This window comes from Pseudophryne corroboree, chromosome 1 (genome assembly GCF_028390025.1).
Source record: "Pseudophryne corroboree isolate aPseCor3 chromosome 1, aPseCor3.hap2, whole genome shotgun sequence".
In the NCBI taxonomy this organism is placed as follows: Eukaryota; Metazoa; Chordata; class Amphibia; order Anura; family Myobatrachidae; genus Pseudophryne; species Pseudophryne corroboree.
In genome coordinates, this window is record NC_086444.1 from 1,135,615,901 (window position 1) to 1,135,635,997 (window position 20,097).

At 46.0% G+C, this 20,097-nt stretch overlaps 1 protein-coding gene across 3 annotated transcripts in view; it reads left to right on the forward strand.

The window, feature by feature from the left end:
* CC2D2A (coiled-coil and C2 domain containing 2A) overlaps nt 1-20,097 on the forward strand; it is a 205,272-nt gene that overhangs the window by 168,952 nt on the left and 16,223 nt on the right. For all 3 annotated transcript variants that reach the window (XM_063923787.1, XM_063923779.1, XM_063923772.1), the window contains exon 32: nt 3,236-3,370. In XM_063923787.1, the coding sequence (XP_063779857.1) occupies nt 3,236-3,370 (135 nt within the window). The remainder of the gene's footprint in view (nt 1-3,235; nt 3,371-20,097) is intronic.

Here is a 20,097-nt window from a genome sequence, read left to right on the forward strand (position 1 = left end):
TATCACGTAATTCCTTCCACAGCACCATCCACTCAGGTGTCGACCCCGCAGGGGGTGACATCATATTTACAGGCATCTGCTCCGCCTCCACATAAGCCTCCTCATCAAACATGTCGACACAGCCGTACCGACACACCGCAAACACACAGGGAATGCTCTGACAGAGGACAGGACCCCACAAAGCCCTTTCGGGAGACAGAGAGAGAGTATGCCAGCACACACCAGAGCGCTATATAACACTGGGATCCCACTATCAATGAGTGTTTTCCCTTATAGCTGCTTTTTTATATATCTGATATATATATATTATCTATACTGCGCCTAAATTTAGTGCCCCCCCTCTCTTTTTTACCCTTCTGTAGCGTTCAGACTGCAGGGGAGAGCCAGGGAGCTTCCTTCCAGCGGAGCTGTGAGGGAAAAATGGCGCCAGTGTGCTGAGGGAGAAGCCCCGCCCCCTTTTCGGCGGACTTTCTCCCGCTTTTTCTGGAATATTGGCAGGGGTAATTTTACATCTATATAGCCTCTAGGACTATATATGATGTATATTTGCCAGCCAAGGTGTCATATATTGCCCTCAGGGCGCCCCCCCCCCCCCCCAGCGCCCTGCACCCATCAGTGACCGAAGTGTGAGGTGTACATGAGGAGCAATGGCGCACAGCTGCAGTGCTGTGCGCTACCTTGGTGAAGACCGAAGTCTTCTGCCGCCGATTTTCCGGACCTCTTCGTTGCTTCTGGCTCTGTAAGGGGGACGGCGGCGCGGCTCCGGGAACGAACACCAAGGTCGGGTCCTGCGGTCGATCCCTCTGGAGCTAATGGTGTCCAGTAGCCTAAGAAGCCCAAACTACCACCTTTTAGGTAGGTTCGCTTCTTCTCCCCTTAGTCCCTCGCTGCAGTGAGTCTGTTGCCAGCAGATCTCACTGTAAAATAAAAAACCTAAATATACTTTCTTTCTAGGTGCTCAGGAGAGCCCCTAGTGTGCATCCAGCTCAGCCGGGCAGGAGCCAGTGCACACCAGTAGTCTAAAAGCTTTCTTTATAGTTGTGCCCAGTCTCCTGCGGAGCCGCTAATCCCCATGGTCCTTACAGAGTCCCCAGCATCCACTTAGGACGTTAGAGAAACATAGAATTTTAAGGCAGATAAGAACCACTTTGCCATCTAGTCTGCACCTTATTTACCTCAATCCTATTTGATCCTTACGTCTTTGTAGGGATATTCGAATGTCTATCCCAAGCATGTTTTAATTGCTGTACTGTTTTGGCTTCTGCCAACTCTGATGGGAGGCTGTTCCGCATATCAACTAGGGTAATCCTATGTAGTGAGTCCAAGATGGCTTCCTCACCTGGTATCTTTTTCATGAGTGGAATATGAGCCATGGAAGTTATTACCCAAAATGTCTGCACCAATCGGGCAGTGTGCTTATTGTGCTCTTTTGGTTTCTTTTTTTTCTATTAAGTATTGGGGGACCCCTTAAATGATTGTAGCAGGTCTCCCATTAGCAGGGCAGTTCTGAATGCGCTGGTCTGGCTGAATACTTCCAGGCCATATCAGGATGTGAGCGCTATGGATTGTTTGTGGGAGGGGGGGGCCCAAATTGGTGTTTTGCTTAGGGCCCCATGAGGTCTAAGTCTGCCTCTGATGTCCAAAAAAGTTTCTGTAGGAGATAATGACTTAAAAATAGCTGTCCACTGTAGTGGCCTCTATGAATGAATGGGTTAATAAATGACACTTAGACCAAGTACTGTGTCTCCACATTAACAGAATGTTAATGTTTGGTTTGTGTGGGGCAGTTATATCCAACAAAGCAGTGTACTTATTTCCCTCGCCCTGCCCTCTGCTGTATCCAGGATCCTCTGTGTCTCGGTGAGGTCTACCATAATACGCTGTAAACGGGATGGGTTTGTTTCATAATGTCAACATGCTTATCATGTTGACATCACTTACTTGAAGGCACCTCGGCGCTGCAACCCTTTTGCAGCCTAACCTCCCTTACCCACAGCCTAACCCTAATGTTGGCATTCTGCAGACTGTCGACATTTCACATGACAACAAAGTCCTTGTTGACATCTTCACAATGTCTGTTTCATCACTGTCAACGTTGTGGTGTTGACATTATGATTCTCAACATAGTGAATGCATACCCTGCAAGCAGTGTGCCGGGACATGCTACATGCAGGGTGTATTACAGCCAGGCTTTTTATGCTGACGCTCCTTCACGGTTTTCATGGTGACTGTCTGGTATGACCGACTCTCCATAGTAGGGAGGATGGGGGACAGAGCTGGATTAAGCCTTGTGGGGTGGGGTCCCGGGGCACTTAAGACAGGGGGTCTCGAGGAAGGTGGGGAATTGTGTATTAGATTGTGCATACCTCCCAACATAGCCCATTCCAGGAGGGACAAAATGCTTTCCTTACCTCTTAATACATGATTATTGTCACCTGTGTACTATTTAATTGATAAGAAAGGGATTTCAACACAGGTGACTGCAATCATAACTTATGAAGGAAGTCCAGGTAACGAGCATTGTATCCCTCCTGGAATCAGCCATAATGGGAGGTATAGATTCTGTATATTAAATTCAAAACCAATTGTGCATATTAGTTTTAAACTAATAGTTTTATAATGCCTGGGTACGGTTTATAGCGCCACCTAATTGAGAGACAACTATTTTATAACGTTTTCCTGTAGTGGAACAAAGACAGCTTAAACAACCTTAAAATACACACAGAAAAATAAAATCTATAATTTATCTTGTCACATACAAGAAGAGCAGCAGCCTCTGTTCTACTTACACACTGGGACAGGACTCAGGAGGACTCTGTGTGTTTCTCTCTAGACCCAAGTGCTCTCATTAGATAACAGGTTACACAGGACCCAGACACCCAGGCAGGGAAGAGGAGAAGCTGGGACCCCTGGGTCACTTACATCTCTCTTCCTCCTCCTATCTCTCTCTGTTCAGGAAGCTCCATTGGTAGCTCATGAAACCTGATACTCCTGTGTCTTGCACTGCATGCTCTCCTGCTCACATTTTGGTTGCCTAGTTCTACTGCTGCACAAGAGGGAGAGCTAGTGATGTCCGTGTGCTCCAGCCAGGGGCTCCCTGATAGGGGGTGGAGGTGCTGGGGTACAGTATCCCCTGTGCCCCCACCTTAGTCTGGCTTTGATGTGGGATGTCACAGGAGCGTAGAACTAAGTGTGTACATAAGCTACATGCAGTGACCGTCTTTATATATTTCAGGGGCCCACTGCGTATGTGCTGACCCTGGAGCAGAATCAGTACATTATATGGAATCCCAGCAGCGGCCAGTGTTACAGCCAGTATGACACATTCTGCCCATTGCAAAGTGTGGGCTGCTTGATCAATGCAGACAATGTAAGTATGTGCCAGAATGAGATCATTTACAGCCACTCAAAAATACAAATGTCTGGCCTTGAATTCATCTTACTGAGACTTTTTCTCTGTTAGAGTACTAGATAATAGGCCAGAAACATAACAGTAGAAATGACTATTGCAAATGTGTCTATAACTGTGTAAAGCATAAATATACCATTTTATATGACCTTACGGTCTCCCAGCTTGGGGTATATGTATAAAGCTCTGACTCAATAAGCATACCTTGTACTACTGAATTTACCACATACAGTATGTAGTATTATTATTATTATTGTTATTATTATGTATTATTATTTTATTACTCATAAGGAACCAGAAGGTTTCTGTAGCGCAGTGCATAGGGGATAAATGTAGGCACAGAAGTACAGACTATATAAACGCACATAGATACATCATTACAGTGAGCAGTTAGCCTAATTATGTAGTGTAGACAAAGGGAGAGAGTTGTGCTTATATAAACTTATATGTGACCTTCTGTATACATCATATAAGATGTGAAAAGCTATTTAGTATAAGCAAATGTTGGCATGAATTCTGGTGCAAATAGAAGCTGTGCCTACTATACTGGAATGACATTCATTTTGCCTAGTGTAGTCTATTGGGCACATTACATTTTAATATGAAATAATGGATTACTTAAAATTAGTGATGAGCGGGTTCGGTTCGTCGGGATTCGAACCCCCCCGAACTTCACCCTTTTTACACGGGTCCGAGGCAGACTCGGATCCTCCCGCCTTGCTCGGTTAACCCGAGCGCGCCCGAACGTCATCATCCCGCTGTCGGATTCTCGCGAGATTCGTATTCTATATAAGGAGCCGCGTGTCGCCGCCATTTTTCACTCGTGCATTGGAGATGATCGTGAGAGGACGTGGCTGGCGTCCTCTCAGTTTCTATGTTCAGTGTGCTGCAAATATCTGTGCTCAGTGTGCTGCAAATATCTGTGCTCAGTGTGCTGCAAGTGCAAATATTTACGTTCTCTGCCTGAAAAACGCTCCATATCTGTGCTCATTGTGCTGCAAATATCTGTGCTCATTGTGCTGCAAATATCTGTGCTCATTGTGCTGCAAATATCTGTGCTCAGTGTGCTGCAAGTGCAAATATTTACGTTCTCTGCCTGAAAAACGCTCCATATCTGTGCTCAGTGTGCTGCAAATATCTGTGCTCATTGTGCTGCAAATATCTGTGCTCAGTGTGCTGCAAGTGCAAATATCTACGTTCTCTGCCTGAAAAATGCTCCATATCTGTGCTCAGTGTGCTGCAAATATCTGTGCTCAGTGTGCTAATTGCTTTATTGTGGGGACTGGGGACCAGCAGTATTATATAGTAGGAGGACAGTGCAGAGCTTTGCTGACCAGTGACCACCAGTGTTATACGTTCTCTGCCTGAAAAACGCTCCATATCTGTGCTGCATTGTAGTATATAGTAGGAGGACAGTGCAGAATTTTGCTGATTACCAGTATAACTATATATATATAGCAGTACGGTACAGTAGGCCACTGCTCTACCTACCTCTGTGTCGTCAAGTATACTATCCATCCATACCTGTGGTGCATTTCAGTTTTGCACAGTTTGCTGACCACCAGTATATAATATATAGCAGTACGGTACAGTAGGCCACTGCTCTACCTACCTCTGTGTCGTCAAGTATACTATCCATCCATACCTGTGGTGCATTTCAGTTTCTCTAACGTCCTAGAGGATGCTGGGGACTCCGTAAGGACCATGGGGAATAGACGGGCTCCGCAGGAGATAGGGCACTTTAAGAAAGCTTTGGATTCTGGGTGTGTACTGGCTCCTCCCTCTATGTCCCTCCTCCAGACCTCAGTTTTACACTGTGCCCAGAGGAAGATAAGCGCACTGCAGGGAGCTCTCCTGAGTTCTTTGCATTAGAAAGCATTTTTGTTTGGATTTTTCTATTTTTACAGGGAGCACTGCTGGCAACAGGCTCCCTGCATCGAGGGACTGGGGAGAGAGGAGCAGACCTACTTAAATGATAGGATCTGCTTCCTCGGCTACTGGACATCATTAGCTCCAGAGGGGGTGAACACAGGTTCGTCCTGGGCATCCACCCCCGGAGCCACGCCGCCGTTCTCCTCACAGAACCAGAAGAACAGAAGCAAGAAGACGTCTCAGGCGGCAGAAGCCTTCAGCAGCTTCACTGAGGTAACGCACAGCACTGCAGCTGTGCGTCATTGCTCCACACACCTCACACACTCCGGTCACTGTATGGGTGCAGGGCGCAGGGGGGGCGCCCTGGGCAGCAATCATAAGACCTCAAAACATGGCAAAAAGATATATACATGTACAGCTGGGCACTGTACATGTATATAAAAGAGCCCCCGCCATTTTTACACAAATTTGAGCGGGACCGAAGCCTGCCGCCGAGGGGGCGGGGCTTCTCCCTCAGCACTCACCAGCGCCATTTTTCTCTCCTCAGAACGCTGAGAGGAAGCTCCCCGGACTCTCCCCTGCTTACACACGGTGAAGGGGTTTAAAAGAGAGGGGGGGGGGGGGCACATAATTGGCGGATAAGATATTATACAACGCTGCTGGGGGAAAAACATTTTGTGTTGGTCTCCAGGGTCATTGCGCTGGGGTGTGTGCTGGCATACTCTCTCTCTGTCTCTCCAAAGGGCCTTAAAGGGGATACTGTCTTCAGAAAAGAGTTTCCCTGTGTGTGTGAAGTGTGTCGGTACGTGTGTGTCAACATGTTTGACGAGGAAGGCTCGCTTAATATGGAGGGGGAGTGTTTGAATGTCAGGTCGCCGTCGGCAACGCCGACACCGGGTGGATATGCTGAATGTCTTAAATGCAAATGTGAATCTCCTGCATAAAAGGTTAGACAAGGCTGAAGCTGGGGATCAGTCAGGTAGCCAGACCGTGCCTGTCCCTGTGGCGCCAGGACCTTCAGGGTCTCAAAAGCGCCCCATATCCCAGGTCGCTGACACAGATACCGACACAGATACTGACTCTAGTGTCGACTATGAGGATGCAAAATTACAGCCGAAGGTGGCAAAGGGTATTCGATACATGATTATTGCCATTAAAGCGGTTTTGCATATCACTGAGGAACCCCCTGTCCCTGACACGAGGGTTCACATGTATAAAGGGAAAAAGCCTGAGGTCACGTTTCCGTCCTCATTTGAGCTAAGCGAATTGTGCGAAAAGGCTTGGGAGTCTCCGGATAGGAGACTACATGTTCCCAAAAGGATTCTTATGGCGTATCCTTTTCCACAGAAGGATAGGATACGATGGGAATTTTCGCCTAAAGTAGACAAGGTGCTGACACGCTTATCCAAGAAGGTGGCACTGCCTTCTCCGGATACTGCTTCCCTCAAGGATCCTGCTGATTGCAAGCAGGAAATTACCATGAAGCACATTTACACACATTCAGGAACTATCGTTAGACCGGCCATGGCGTCGGCCTGGGCTTGTAGTGCTGTCGTGGCATGGGCAGACTCCTTATCTACGGAATTTGACACCTTAGATAGGGATACCATTCTAATGACCATTGAGCATATCAGAGATGCTGCCTTGTATATGAGGGATGCTCAGAGAGACATTTGTTTACTAAGCTCCAGAATAAACGCTATGTCCATTTCTGCTAGGCGACTCTTGTGGACCCGACAGTGGACGGGAGACGCCGACTCAAAGCGGCATATGGAGTCATTGCCTTACAAGAGGGAGGAGGAGTTTGGAGAAGGCCTCTCGTACCTTGTCTCTACTGCTACGGCCGGTAAATCGAATTTTTTACCTTATGTTCCCCCGCAGCATGCTAAGAAGGTACCGCATTATCAAATGCAGTCCTTTCGTTCCAATAAAAGCAAGAAGGTACGAGGATCGTCCTTTGTTGCCAGAGGTAAAGGCAAGGGAAAAAAGCTGCACTCTGCTAGTTCCCAAGAGCAGAAGTCCTCCCCTACTTCCGCAAAGTCCACCGCATGATGCTGGGGCTTTCCGGGGGGGGGGGGGGGGGGGGGGGTCAGATCAAGTGGGGGCACGTCTTCGTCTTTTCAGCCACGTCTGGGTTCTCTCACAGGTGGATCCCTGGGCAATAGAGATTGTTTCCCAGGGATACAGACTGGAATTCGAAGACATGCCTCCTCGCCGGTTTTTCAAATCGGCTCTGCCGGCTTCCCCGTCGGAGAGGGAGCTGGTGTTAGCTGCAATTCACAAATTGTACATTCAACAGGTGATAGTCGAAGTTCCTCATCTCCAGCAAGGAGAGGGTTATTATTCATCCCTGTTTGTGGTACCGAAACCGGACGGTTCGGTCAGACCCATTTTAAATCTGAAATCCCTGAACCTGTACTTGAAGAGGTTCAAGATCAAGATGGAATCGCTCAGAGCGGTCATCGCCAGCCTGGAGGGAGGGGATTGGATGGTGTCCCTGGACATAAAGGATGCGTACCTTCATGTTCCGATTTTCCCTCCTCTCCAGGCGTTCCTGAGATTTGCAGTACAGGACTGTCACTACCAATTTCAGACATTGCCGTTTGGTCTTTCCACGGCCCCGAGAATTTTCACCAAGGTAATGTCGGAAATGATGGTGCTCCTGCGCAGGCAGGGCGTCACAATTATCCCGTACTTGGACGATCTCCTCATAAAGGCGAGATCTCGGGAGAAGTTGCTGGACAGCGTGTCTCTGTCCGTGAAGACGTTGCAGAGGTACGGGTGGATTCTCAATTAACCGAAATCCCAGCTAGTCCCTGCAACGCGTCTGACCTCTTTGGGCCCGATTCTAGACACAGACCAAAAAAGAGTTTTTCTTCCAGTGGAGAAGGCTCAGGAGCTAGTAGCTCTGGTCAGGAACCTATTGAAGCCAAAAAAGCTTTCAGTGCATCATTGCACGAGGGTTCTGGGGAAGATGGTGGCTTCATACGAGGCCATCCCCTTCGGCAGGTTCCATGCAAGGACCTTTCAATGGGACCTATTGGACAAATGGTCCGGGTCCCATCTACACATGCAAAAACGGATCACCCTGTCTCCCAGGGCCAGGGTGTCTCTCCTGTGGTGGCTGCGCAGTGCTCACCTCCTGGAGGGTCGCAGGTTCGGCATTCAGGACTGGGTCCTGGTGACCACGAACGCGAGCCTCTGAGGTTGGGGAGCTGTCGCACTAGGAAGAAATTTCCAGGGTCTCTGGTCAAGCCTAGAGACAGGTCTCCACATCAGTGTCCTGGAGTTGAGGGCCATATACAACGCCCTGCATCAAGCGGAGGAATTGCTTCAGGAAAAACCGGTTCTGATTCAGTCAGACAATGTCACGGCAGTGGCTCATATAAACCGCCAAGGCGGAACAAGGAGCAGAGTGGCCATGGCAGAGGCGACCAGGATTCTACGCTGGGCGGAAGGCCATGTAAGCGCACTATCAGCAGTGTTCATCCCGGGGGTGGACAACTGGGAGGCGGACTTTCTCAGCAGGCACAACCTGCATCCGGGAGTGTGGGGACTTCATCAAGAAGTCTTCACACAGATCACGGATCGGTGGGGACTGCCTCAGATAGACATGATGGCGTCCCGCCTCAACAAAAAGCTAAAGAGGTATTGCGCCAGGTCAAGAGACCCTCAGGCGGTTGCGGTAGACGCTCTGGTGACACCTTGGGTGTTCAGATCGGTCTATGTGTTTCCTCCTCTACCTCTCATACCCAAGGTGTTGAGGATAATAAGAATAAGAAGGGTCAGAACAATCCTCATTGTTCCAGATTGGCCAAGGAGGACTTGGTATCCGGATCTGCAAGAGTTGCTCACAGAAGATCCTTGGCCTCTTCCTCTAAGGCAGGACCTGCTGCAGCAGGGGCCCTGTCTGTTCCAAGACTTACCGCGGCTGCGTTTGACGGCATGGCGGTTGAACGCCGGATCCTAGCGGAAAAAGGGATTCCGGAGGAGGTCATTCCTACCCTGATCAAGGCTAGGAAGGACGTGACGTCGAAACATTATCACCGTATATGGCGAAAATATGTTTCTTGGTGTGAGGCCAGAGCTGCTCCTACGGAGGAGTTCCAGTTGGGCCGTCTGCTTCACTTCCTTCAACCGGGAGTGAATTTGGGCCTAAAATTAGGGTCCATAAAGGTTCAAATTTCGGCCTTATCCATTTTCTTTCAAAGAGAATTGGCTTCTCTTCCTGAAGTACAGACTTTTGTGAAGGGCGTGCTGCATATTCAGCCTCCCTTTGTACCTCCGGTGGCGCCTTGGGACCTTAACGTGGTATTAAGTTTCCTCAAGTCACCTTGGTTTGAACCACTCAGAACAGTGGAGTTGAAATACCTCACTTTATCATATAAAAGCCCATACCTGATTTTTCACGTGGATAGGGCAGAGTTGAGGACTCGTCCTCAATTTCTGCCCAAGGTGGTCTCACCTTTTCATATGAACCAACCTATTGTCGTGCCTGTGGCTACACGGGACTTGGAGGATTCCGAGTCCCTGGATGTGGTCAGGGCTTTGAAGATTTATGTGACCAGAACAGCTAGGATCAGGAAGACCGAAGCTCTGTTTGTTCTGTATGCGGCCAACAAGGTTGGCGCTCCTGCTTCAAAGCAGACTATTGCTCGCTGGATCTGTAACACGATTCAGCAGGCGCATTCTTCGGCAGGATTGCCATTGCCTAAATCGGTAAAGTTCCATTCCACTAGGAAGGTGGGCTCTTCTTGGGTGGCTGCCCGAGGGGTCTCGGCACTACAACTTTGCCGAGCTGCTACTTGGTCTGGGTCAAACACCTTTGCAAAGTTCTATAAGTTTGATACCCTGGCTGAGGAGGACCTCCTGTTTGCTCAATCGGTGCTGCAGAGTCATCCGCACTCTCCCGCCCGTTTGGGAGCTTTGGTATAATCCCCTTGGTCCTTACGGAGTCCCCAGCATCCTCTAGGACGTTAGAGAAAATAAGATTTTACTTACCGGTAAATCTATTTCTCGTAGTCCGTAGAGGATGCTGGGCGCCTGTCCCAAGTGCGGACTTCTTCTGCAAGACTTGTATATAGTTATTGCTTACATAAGGGTTATGTTATAGTTGATCGGGTTTGAACCGAGGCTATGTTATTGTTCATACTGTTAACTGTGTAGTTTATCACAAGTTATACGGTGTGATTGGTGTGGCTGGTATGAATCTTGCACTTAGATTTACAAAAATCCATTCCTTGTACTGTTCATCTCCTCTGGGCATAGTTTCTCTAACTGAGGTCTGGAGGAGGGACATAGAGGGAGGAGCCAGTGCACACCCAGAATCCAAAGCTTTCTTAAAGTGCCCTATCTCCTGCGGAGCCCGTCTATTCCCCATGGTCCTTACGGAGTCCCCAGCATCCTCTACAGACTACGAGAAATAGATTTACCGGTAATTAAAATCTTATTTTTGCACAGTTTGCTGACCACCAGTATATAATATATAGCAGTACGGTACAGTAGGCCACTGCTCTACCTACCTCTGTGTCGTCAAGTATACTATCCATCCATACCTGTGGTGCATTTCAGTTTTGCACAGTTTGCTGACCACCAGTATATAATATATAGCAGTACGGTACAGTAGGCCACTGCTCTACCTACCTCTGTGTAGTCAAGTATACTATCCATCCATACCTACATAAGGGTGGGTGGGAGGGCCCAAGGACAATTCCATCTTGCACCTCTTTTTTTCTTTCATTTTTCTTTGCATTATGTGCTGTTTGGTGACTATTTTTTTGAAGTGCCATCCTGTCTGACACTGCAGTGCCACTCCTGGATGGGCCAGGTGTTTGTGTCGGCCACTTGGGTCGCTTAGCTTAGTCACACAGCTACCTCATTGCGCCTCTTTTTTTCTTTGCATCATGTGCTGTTTGGGGACTATTTTTTTGAAGTGCCATCCTGTCTGACACTGCAGTGCCACTCCTAGATGGGCCAGGTGTTTGTGTCGGCCACTTGGGTCACTTAGCTTAGTCACACAGCTACCTGATTGCGCCTCTTTTTTTCTTTGCGTCATGTGCTGTTTGGGGACTATTTTTTTAATCTGCCATCCTGTCTGACACTGCAGTGCCACTCCTAGATGGGCCAGGTGTTTGTGTCGGCCACTTGGGTCGCTTAGCTTAATCATCCAGCGACCTCGGTGCAAATCTTAGGACTAAAAATAATATTGTGAGGTGTTCAGAATAGACTGGAAATGAGTAGAAATTATGGTTATTGAGGTTAATAATGATCAAAATGACCCCAAATTCTATGATTTAAGCTGTTTTTGAGGGTTTTTTGTAAAAAAACACCCGAATCCAAAACACACCCGAATCCGACAAAAAAATTTCAGGGAGGTTTTGCCAAAACGCGTCCGAATCCAAAACACAGCCGCGGAACCGAATCCAAAACCAAAACACAAAACCCAAAAAATTTCCGGTGCACATCACTACTTAAAATGGGTGTAGTACGGTATGCCGGCGCTCGGGCTCCCGGCGACCAGCATACCAGCGCCGGGAGCCCGACTGCCAGCATGCCGACAGCGTGGCGAGCGCAAAGGAGCCCCTTGTGGGCTCACTGCGCTCGCCACGCTGCGGGCACGGTGGCGCGCTACGCGCGCCACACTATTTTATTCTCCCTCCAGGGGGGGTCGTGGACCCCCACGAGGGAGAATAGCTGTCGGTATGCCGGGTGTCGGGATTCCGGCGCCGGTATACTGTGCGCCGGGATCCCGAAATTCGGCATACTGAAGACCACCACTTAAAATACTGCTATTAATTCTGTGTATGATAAATAGGCAGAATATTCAATATCAGCTGCATGGGAAAAGGTCTTAGATAGTAAGATTAGAACACTGTTTCTCAAATTCGGTCTTCAGGGTACCCTAACAGTCAGGGCCGGCTCTACCATTAGGCAGCTGCCTAGGGGGACTGGCCTCTGGGGGGCGCCACTGAATTAATCTAGCAAAAATCTGAAGGATGTCTCTGTATGCAGCCTCCTCCTTTTACACTGCTTTGACTGCTCGTGCAGAACTAATCATATGTATAATGATGCAATTCACCCCAGCCCACCTGCATCTCCCCTCCGAGAGGTGATGGTAGGGAATGTAGGTTAGGGGGAGCTAGGCTGAAGCTTTGCATAGGGTGCAGAGAGACCTTGCACCGGCCCTGCTAAAAGTCCAGGTTTTTAGGATATCCATGCTTGTGCACAGCTGGTGTCATCAAACTGACTAAGGTACTAATTAAGTCACCTGCATAAGTATGGATATACCTGGTTTTGCGGTTCACTATGCAAGGGTTAGCCCGGGAAAGGCACATTCCTGGCGCTTGGAGATGATGTCATCTGAAAGTGCCGGCAGAGGAGAAGCCCTGAAAATATTCCAGGTCCAGCCTGCATTTTGAATGTGTTTCAAGCCGGTGTGACACGGCTTGCAACCTGTGTTTAGTGACCCGGGCCGTACTCGGGAATGCGCTCTTTAAGGAGTACTAGGGTGCCTTGAAAACGGAGTTTGGGAACCACTGCATTAGAACACACCATGTAAATAAAATAACACGTTTTGTTTATATATATATATATATATATATATATATATATATACATATATATATATATTTATATATATACATATACATGCAGCAAGGTTATCCAACAACTGGGGTATCCTCCAAGTACCGAGGTATCATTATATAAAGATAATTCCAAAGGAGTCACTCTCCAGACTTCTCTTCACAAAGATTTGTTTAATACAAAACTGAATAGGATATAATGTAGTATACTCAGCTTCTCTGAAACGTTTTCAGCCCACAAGGGGCCTTCATCAGGAGGCACAGCATCACATCTCAATAACAACAGGGGTGTATTCCTCTGAATGTTCCAGCAGCAAAGCTGGTTGTTCCTGTCTGGCTCCTAAAATACCCCACACTAATCAAAAAAGCGCCATCCAATGACATCATCATTCTGTTCAACGAAAACCAACCTACACATATACAAAGCGGTTCATTATGAGCATATAGAAACTAAATAAAGCCATACCATACATGCACTGGCGCCTTCACCCGCCCATGTCCGCCAGCCAACCTCAAACAAAACTTTCATCACTATATAGCTCAAATGTGGACGATTGCATCCTCTCCACTTCCGGCTTCCGGTCAGTGGAACGCAAGACGGAAGTGTTCTGGAAGCTTACAGTGCTGGTACACAAACAGGAAGCGATCTGACGCGCCGGTGCATGCCTAATAAAGACCATCAATATACAAACAACAAATAAAGTCTCAAAAGCGCTACCCTTATATCTCAAAAAAAGCCTATGCATATGAAGTTATCTTGGTGAACAACCACTTTATGGGGGTAATTCAGAGTTGATCGCAGCAGCAAGTTTGTTAGCAATTGGGCAAAACCATGGGGGTAATTCCAAGTTGATCGCAGCAGGAAATTGTTTAGCATTTGGGCAAAACCATGTGCACTGCAGGGGAGGCAGATATAACATGTGCAGAGAGAGAGAGATTTGGGTGTGGTGTGTTCAATCTGCAATGTAAATTGCAGTGTAAAAATAAAGCAGCCAGTATTTACCCTGCACAGAAACAAAATAACCCACCCAAATCTAATTCTCTCTGCAAATGTTATATCTGCCCCCCCATCACTGCACATGGTTTTGCCCAACTGCTAAAAAATTTCGTGCTGCGATCAACTTGTAATTACCCCCCATGTGCACTGCAGGGGGGGCAGATATAACATTTGTAGAGAAAGTTAGATTTGGGTGGGTTATTTTGTTTCTGTGCAGGGTAAATACTGGCTGCTTTATTTTTACACTGCAATTTAGATTTTAGTTTGAATACACCCCACCCAAATCTAACTCTCTTTGCACATGTTATATCTGTCCCTCCTGAAATGCACATGGTTTTACCCAACTGCTAACAAAATTGCTGCTGCGATCAACTCAGAATTAGGCCCTATGTACCAAGGGGAGTACTTTATTCAGTGCTCAGGGATGGCCATGGGGTCCAATATGGCCCCTACATATGCCAGTATCTTTATGCATGAATATGAGTCTATGAATATTCAATCTCCTTTTGGTAATAATATATTATACTATAAACAATTTATAAACAATATTTTCATGCTGTGGGATGGCACTGAGAAAACTTTTGGAGCAATGGTGGAACATCTGAATGGCCTTGATTCCACGGTGGGTTTACGGGCCACTCCAGCTGTGAGTCAATAAACATCCTTGATGTAACGATTGTCCGCAATGTGAATACATTAGGAGTTGCCCTTTACAGGAAAGACACTGATCGAAACACAATACTACATGCGGGTAGTTGCCATTCGCCGGCTTTAAAAACTGGCCTCTCTATTTCGCAATTTATGCGTGTGATACGGTTTAATAATAACCCAGAAACCGCAGAGAAATAGATCCTGGAAATGAGGGATCGCTTCCTCGAAAGGGGGTATAAGAAACACACAATTGATGCTTGTCTTGTCAAAGCATGCTCCAGACTTACACAGAATAAACCAAGTAAGGAGAAGCGTATGGTATACATTACCCAATTTGATGGACATGCCCCGGTGATTAGAGAAACCATCAGGAGGCACTGGCCACTACTGAGTACTGTACCGAAGTTTGGAAACACGATGAAGCATCTACCTATGCTTGCGTTCAGGCGTGGATGCAATTTAATACAACTGTTGATGCACCCCACCAGAGTTAAAACTGAGGGTGACAACACCTGGTTAATCAGACAACGGAAGGGGTGTGTGAGGTGCCTAGGCTGCACGACATGTCGCTCCATGTTAACTGGAGAGACCTTTCCACATCTTCAGAATGGGAGCCCAATTAGGATACGTTTCAAACTACATTATAGATTGGACTATGTGGTCTACGCATTGCCATATGTGGGTATGACCACCTGTACGTTTCGAGAACGAATGGCCAACGGTCGCAGCTCTATACATCAAGCCCTACAAAAAGGTGTTACGGACAAACCAGTTGCCCAACACTTGACTATGGGACACCAGGTGTCCTCCCTGAAATGCCGGACAATAGATTGGGTACCACCGCCTAGAAGAGGAGGGGATCGTGCTTTACTTTTGAGGAAATTGGAGGCAAGATGGATATTTAGATTGGGTTCAGTAAGCCTTCACGGACTAAATGAATCAAATCCGCAAAAAAATTTTATGATGAAGTTCGTAAATAGACTATTTTTTTGACCTTCTGTGGGTCAGCCATCTCTGCCTGTTTACGTCAAATGACCAATGCACTCCTGTTGCTTTTTTGTATATTTTTTTTGTAATTTTTTTTTTATTATTTATTATTTTTGTTTTGTTTGATAACAGTATTTATAATGCAATAATGTAGGTAAAATATGCTGTTGCTCGGCGATAGGGGTATTATATAAGAAAACACTCCATGTTTGAAGCAGGTCTCTTTAAGGGCTTGTTTAGGGATGGCTGCCCCCCATATAGATACACTTAACCTAATGGGATCTGTTTATATTTACAAATAAAGGTTAGTAATGTATGATCTACCCTTGACCCCGGTGTTGAGCAGCACCACATTTATCTACTTATATGTTTAATTCATTAGCACGCTTTACTGAGATGTCTGGCTCTGCCCCCACATAGTAGCTTATTGTTGCTGGCTTTATTAAGCTATATATGTTACATATGCATAGGCATTTTTGAGACATAAGAGTAGCGCTTTTGAGACTTTATTTGTTGTTTGTATATTGATGGTCTTTATTAGGCATGCACCAGCGCGTCAGATCGCTTCCTGTTTGTGTACCAGCACTGTAAGCTTCCAGAACACTACCGGCTTGCGTTCCACTGACCAGAAGCTGGAAGTGGAGCGGACGCGATTGTTCGCATTTGAGCTATATAGTGATGAAAGTTCTGTTTGAGGTTGGCTGACGGACATGGGCGGGTGAAGGCGCCAGTGCATGTATGGTATGGATTTATTTAGTCTCTCTATGCTCATAATGAACCGCTTTGTATATGTGTAGGCTGATTTTCATTGAACAGAATGATCACGTCATTGGATGGCGCCTTTGGTGCCTTTTTTGATTAGTGTGGAGTATTTTAGGAGCCAGACAGGAACAACCAGCTTTGCTGCTGGAACATTCAGAGGAATACACCCCTGTTGTTATTGAGATGTGATGCTGTGCCCCCTGATGAAGGCCCCTTGTGGGCTGAAAACGTTTGAGAGAAGCCGCGTATACTATATTATATCCTATTCAGTTTTGTATTAAACAAATCTTTGTGGAGAAGTCTGGAGAGTGCCTCCTTTGGAATTATCTTAATATATATATATATATATCTATATATCTATCTATATCTATCTATATCTATCTATACATATAAGTCCTCTGTTGCTAAACAAGCAAGCTGCACGTCACTCCATGAGAAAAAAAGTGCTTTAATGAATGTTGGTTACATGAGAAAAAATCAGCCTATCCGTTTTATCAACGGCTCGTTTCGGGACTTTGCATTGTCCCTTCGTCAGGATAACATATGGCTGCTGTGTTCTGTAACAAAAAAGCGTGCTGAAAAGAAAAAGAAAGAAAAAGAAAATGTGCTAAAGTCTTACCTTATATCCCTGTAGATCTTGTGTGCGTGTGCTCTGCTGCTGCCGGAGGTCGGGGAGGCGCGCCTGTGGTCCCGGTGACGTCGTCCCGGAAATGGCTGTCATTGGCTGCAGCTTGTTGCCATGGCAACCCGGCTAGCGTCCCCGGTCACCGGAGCTGCAGATTGCAGAAAGAAAACGTTAAACCACCGTGTGTGAAATGTAAAAGCATTAGAAAAGGGAATTACTTAAATATGATATGTTAAGCAAAAGCAGTATGGGACTGTGATGAAGGTGATGAAATGTTCAAGAAAAAAGTTAGAATAATAGGGAAGGCATGCTGAAGAAGTGCTGAGTTAGTGTATGATGGATGCTGCTGGAGGAACATAAGCAGAATGCATAGGAATGAACTATGTAAATGGACGATATAAATATTTTATGCAGCAAGGAAGTCTGTCAAAGAATGTTCCAGTTGATTTTCTCATTCAGTCCATTGGGATGAATGGTGTCCAGTTTAAAAATCCAGCGTGATTCTAATTTCTGTAAGGCTGTGGATTTATCTCCTCCTCTGATCATTGGTGGAAGCTGGTCAATTATTTGGTAACGTAGTTGGCCCAGACTGTGTTGGCATGTTTTAAAATGCCGTGCCACTGGCTGATCATTTTGTTCTCCTTGGAGAGATTTGGTTATCGCAGAGCGATGCAATGCCATCCTCTCTTTAAACATGCGGCTGGTCATGCCGATGTAATATTTATTACATGGGCATGTGATGTAATAAATAACGAACCGTGAGGAGCAGGTAAGGATCTGTTGGATTTCATATTTTTTATTTTTGTGTGGGTGCTGGAAGGTACTTCCTGAAATGAGGTATTTGCACGTAGTGCAAGAGGCGCATTTATAGCAGCCCGGTTTTTTGCTGAAACCAAAAATGCCTGAAGATGGTATAAGGTTAGTGATATCCGCCTTAACAAGATGGTCGCGTAGGTTTTTTCCTCTCCTGAAGCTAGTCATTGGTGTTTTATTAGTAAAACATGGTAAACTAGGGTCAGTTTTCACTATTGGCCAGAGTGCCTTTGTTGCCCTTGTTATCATGGGGCTGGTGGTGGAAAAGGTAGTTGACCAGATGAATTTATCTTTAGTGTCCGCAGGAATTTGCTGGTTCAACAGGCCTTGTCTTGGAATTTGTAATACTTTTGCTTTTGTCTTTGCCAGTTCTATGGGGTCATAGCCTCTCTGGATGAATTTATTCATGGTGATGTCCAACGCAGCTGGCAGATCATCTGCGTTGCTGGTTATTCTGGCTATTCTGAGCATTTGAGAATGTGGAAGTCCCTGTTTAAGTGCCTTGGGGTGATGGCTGCTTGCTTCCAGAAGAGTGTTACGGTCTGTAGGTTTGTAGTAAACTGAAGTTTCCAAATGGCTCTGTTGATTGGTCACTATGACGTCTAGGAAATTGACTCTTGTGGTGCTGATTTTGAAGGTAAACTTGATGCTAGAGGGGAGATGATTAATGTTGGTCATCATTTCTAGAAATGCTTCTTCGCTGCTGTTCCAAAGCATGAAGCAGTCATCTATGTAGCGGGTATACCAACAGATATGTTTCTTATAGTCGGCGTTATTTAGAAAGAATTCTTGTTCCAGTTTAAACATGTAAATATTGGCATATGCCGGGGCTACTGCACTTCCCATGGCACAGCCTTGGGCTTGCAGATAATATCTGCCATCATACAGAAAGTAATTCCGTGTTAGCACCAAGCGTAGTAGCTGTAGAAAGAGGGGAATGTGAAATCCAAAAGGTTCTTGAATCCTGCTAACGAACTCCTGTACAGCCTCCAGGCCCTCGCTGTGAGGGATGGAAGTATACAGAGAGTTAACGTCCATGGTGCATAGATATTGAAACTCCGTTGTATTGGAGAAAGTAGCTAAAGCTTTAAGAAAGGATGTTGTATCTTTAAGGTACGTATGTTCCTTGGTGATATGTGGCTGTAACAAAGAGTCGAGCAATTCGGCTATAGGATGGTATAAAGAGCCTCTTGCTGACACGATGGGGCGGCCCGGTGGTTCAACACAATTTTTGTGTACTTTGGGAACCGTGTATAGTACTGGTGTTATAGGAAACTTAACCAGTAAAGATGTTTTAATTTTGGTAGTTATCCAGCCATCTTGTTCTGCTTTTTCTAAGATGTCTGACAATTCTTGCTTATATTGATCCGTTGGGTCTCTGGTGAGAAGCTGATATGTGACAGTATCAGATAATTGCCTCTGTATTTCTTGTTTGTATTTATGTAAGTCCTGTATAACTACACTGCCGCCCTTATCTGCTGGTCGTATTATGATGGAGGTGTCAGCTTTGAGTGATTTTAGTGCTCTGAATTCTTCCGTTGTCAGGTTGGGATAAATTTTCGGTCGTGCTCCTTTAAATTTGTGGACTGCTTCATCCAACAGTCGACTGTAAGTTTTGATTGAAGCATTTGTTGATATGGGATCAAATTTGGATTTGTGGTGTTTTCTTAATTTGACTTCCATAGCCGTTGGTGGTTCAGCTTCCGGTTGTTTTTGAAAATATTCTTTCAATCTTAGTTTTCGTTCCATTTTATGTAGATCATTCTGCCATTCGAAGTCATCGTGGAAGTTTGTGGGGACATAAGACAAACCTTTGTTCAGTAGGGAGGTTTCTGCAAGTGAGAGATCCCTAGATGATAGGTTGAAAATCAAGTTGTCTTTTTGTTTTTTGGCTGAGACTTTACTGAGCCTTTTGTTTTGGCCGCTCCTTCTGGTAGTTCTCCTCCGGTATCTAATTTCGCTCTGGTGCGAACCCCTAAAGGGGGGCGTTGTGGGTTGATGGCATCGTCTGAGTCAGCTATTTTAAAATCGCTATCACTATTAGAGTGTTGACGGTCCTTGGACCTCTGATCTCGACGTTGGCGCCAATTAGATCTATAATTGGTGCGGTTTTGCCTGGTGGAGTCTGTGCCCGTCAGCCAACGGTACACACGGTGTTCTTCGTAGTCAGATTTAACTACCTGGAGTTTGGTATTTTTAAATTTCAGTAGTTCTTTTTTATGGTTTTCAACTTGCTGATTTAATTTGATCCACCATGTATTGTGGTTGGGATCTTGTAGCATTTGTTGTTGCGACAGGTGGTATTCTTCTATGCGTGATCTAGTTGCTTTGAGTTCTTTCCCTGCCTCCTCTATTACTAGTAACATTAAATCAAAACTACACTTGTTCAGAACTGCTA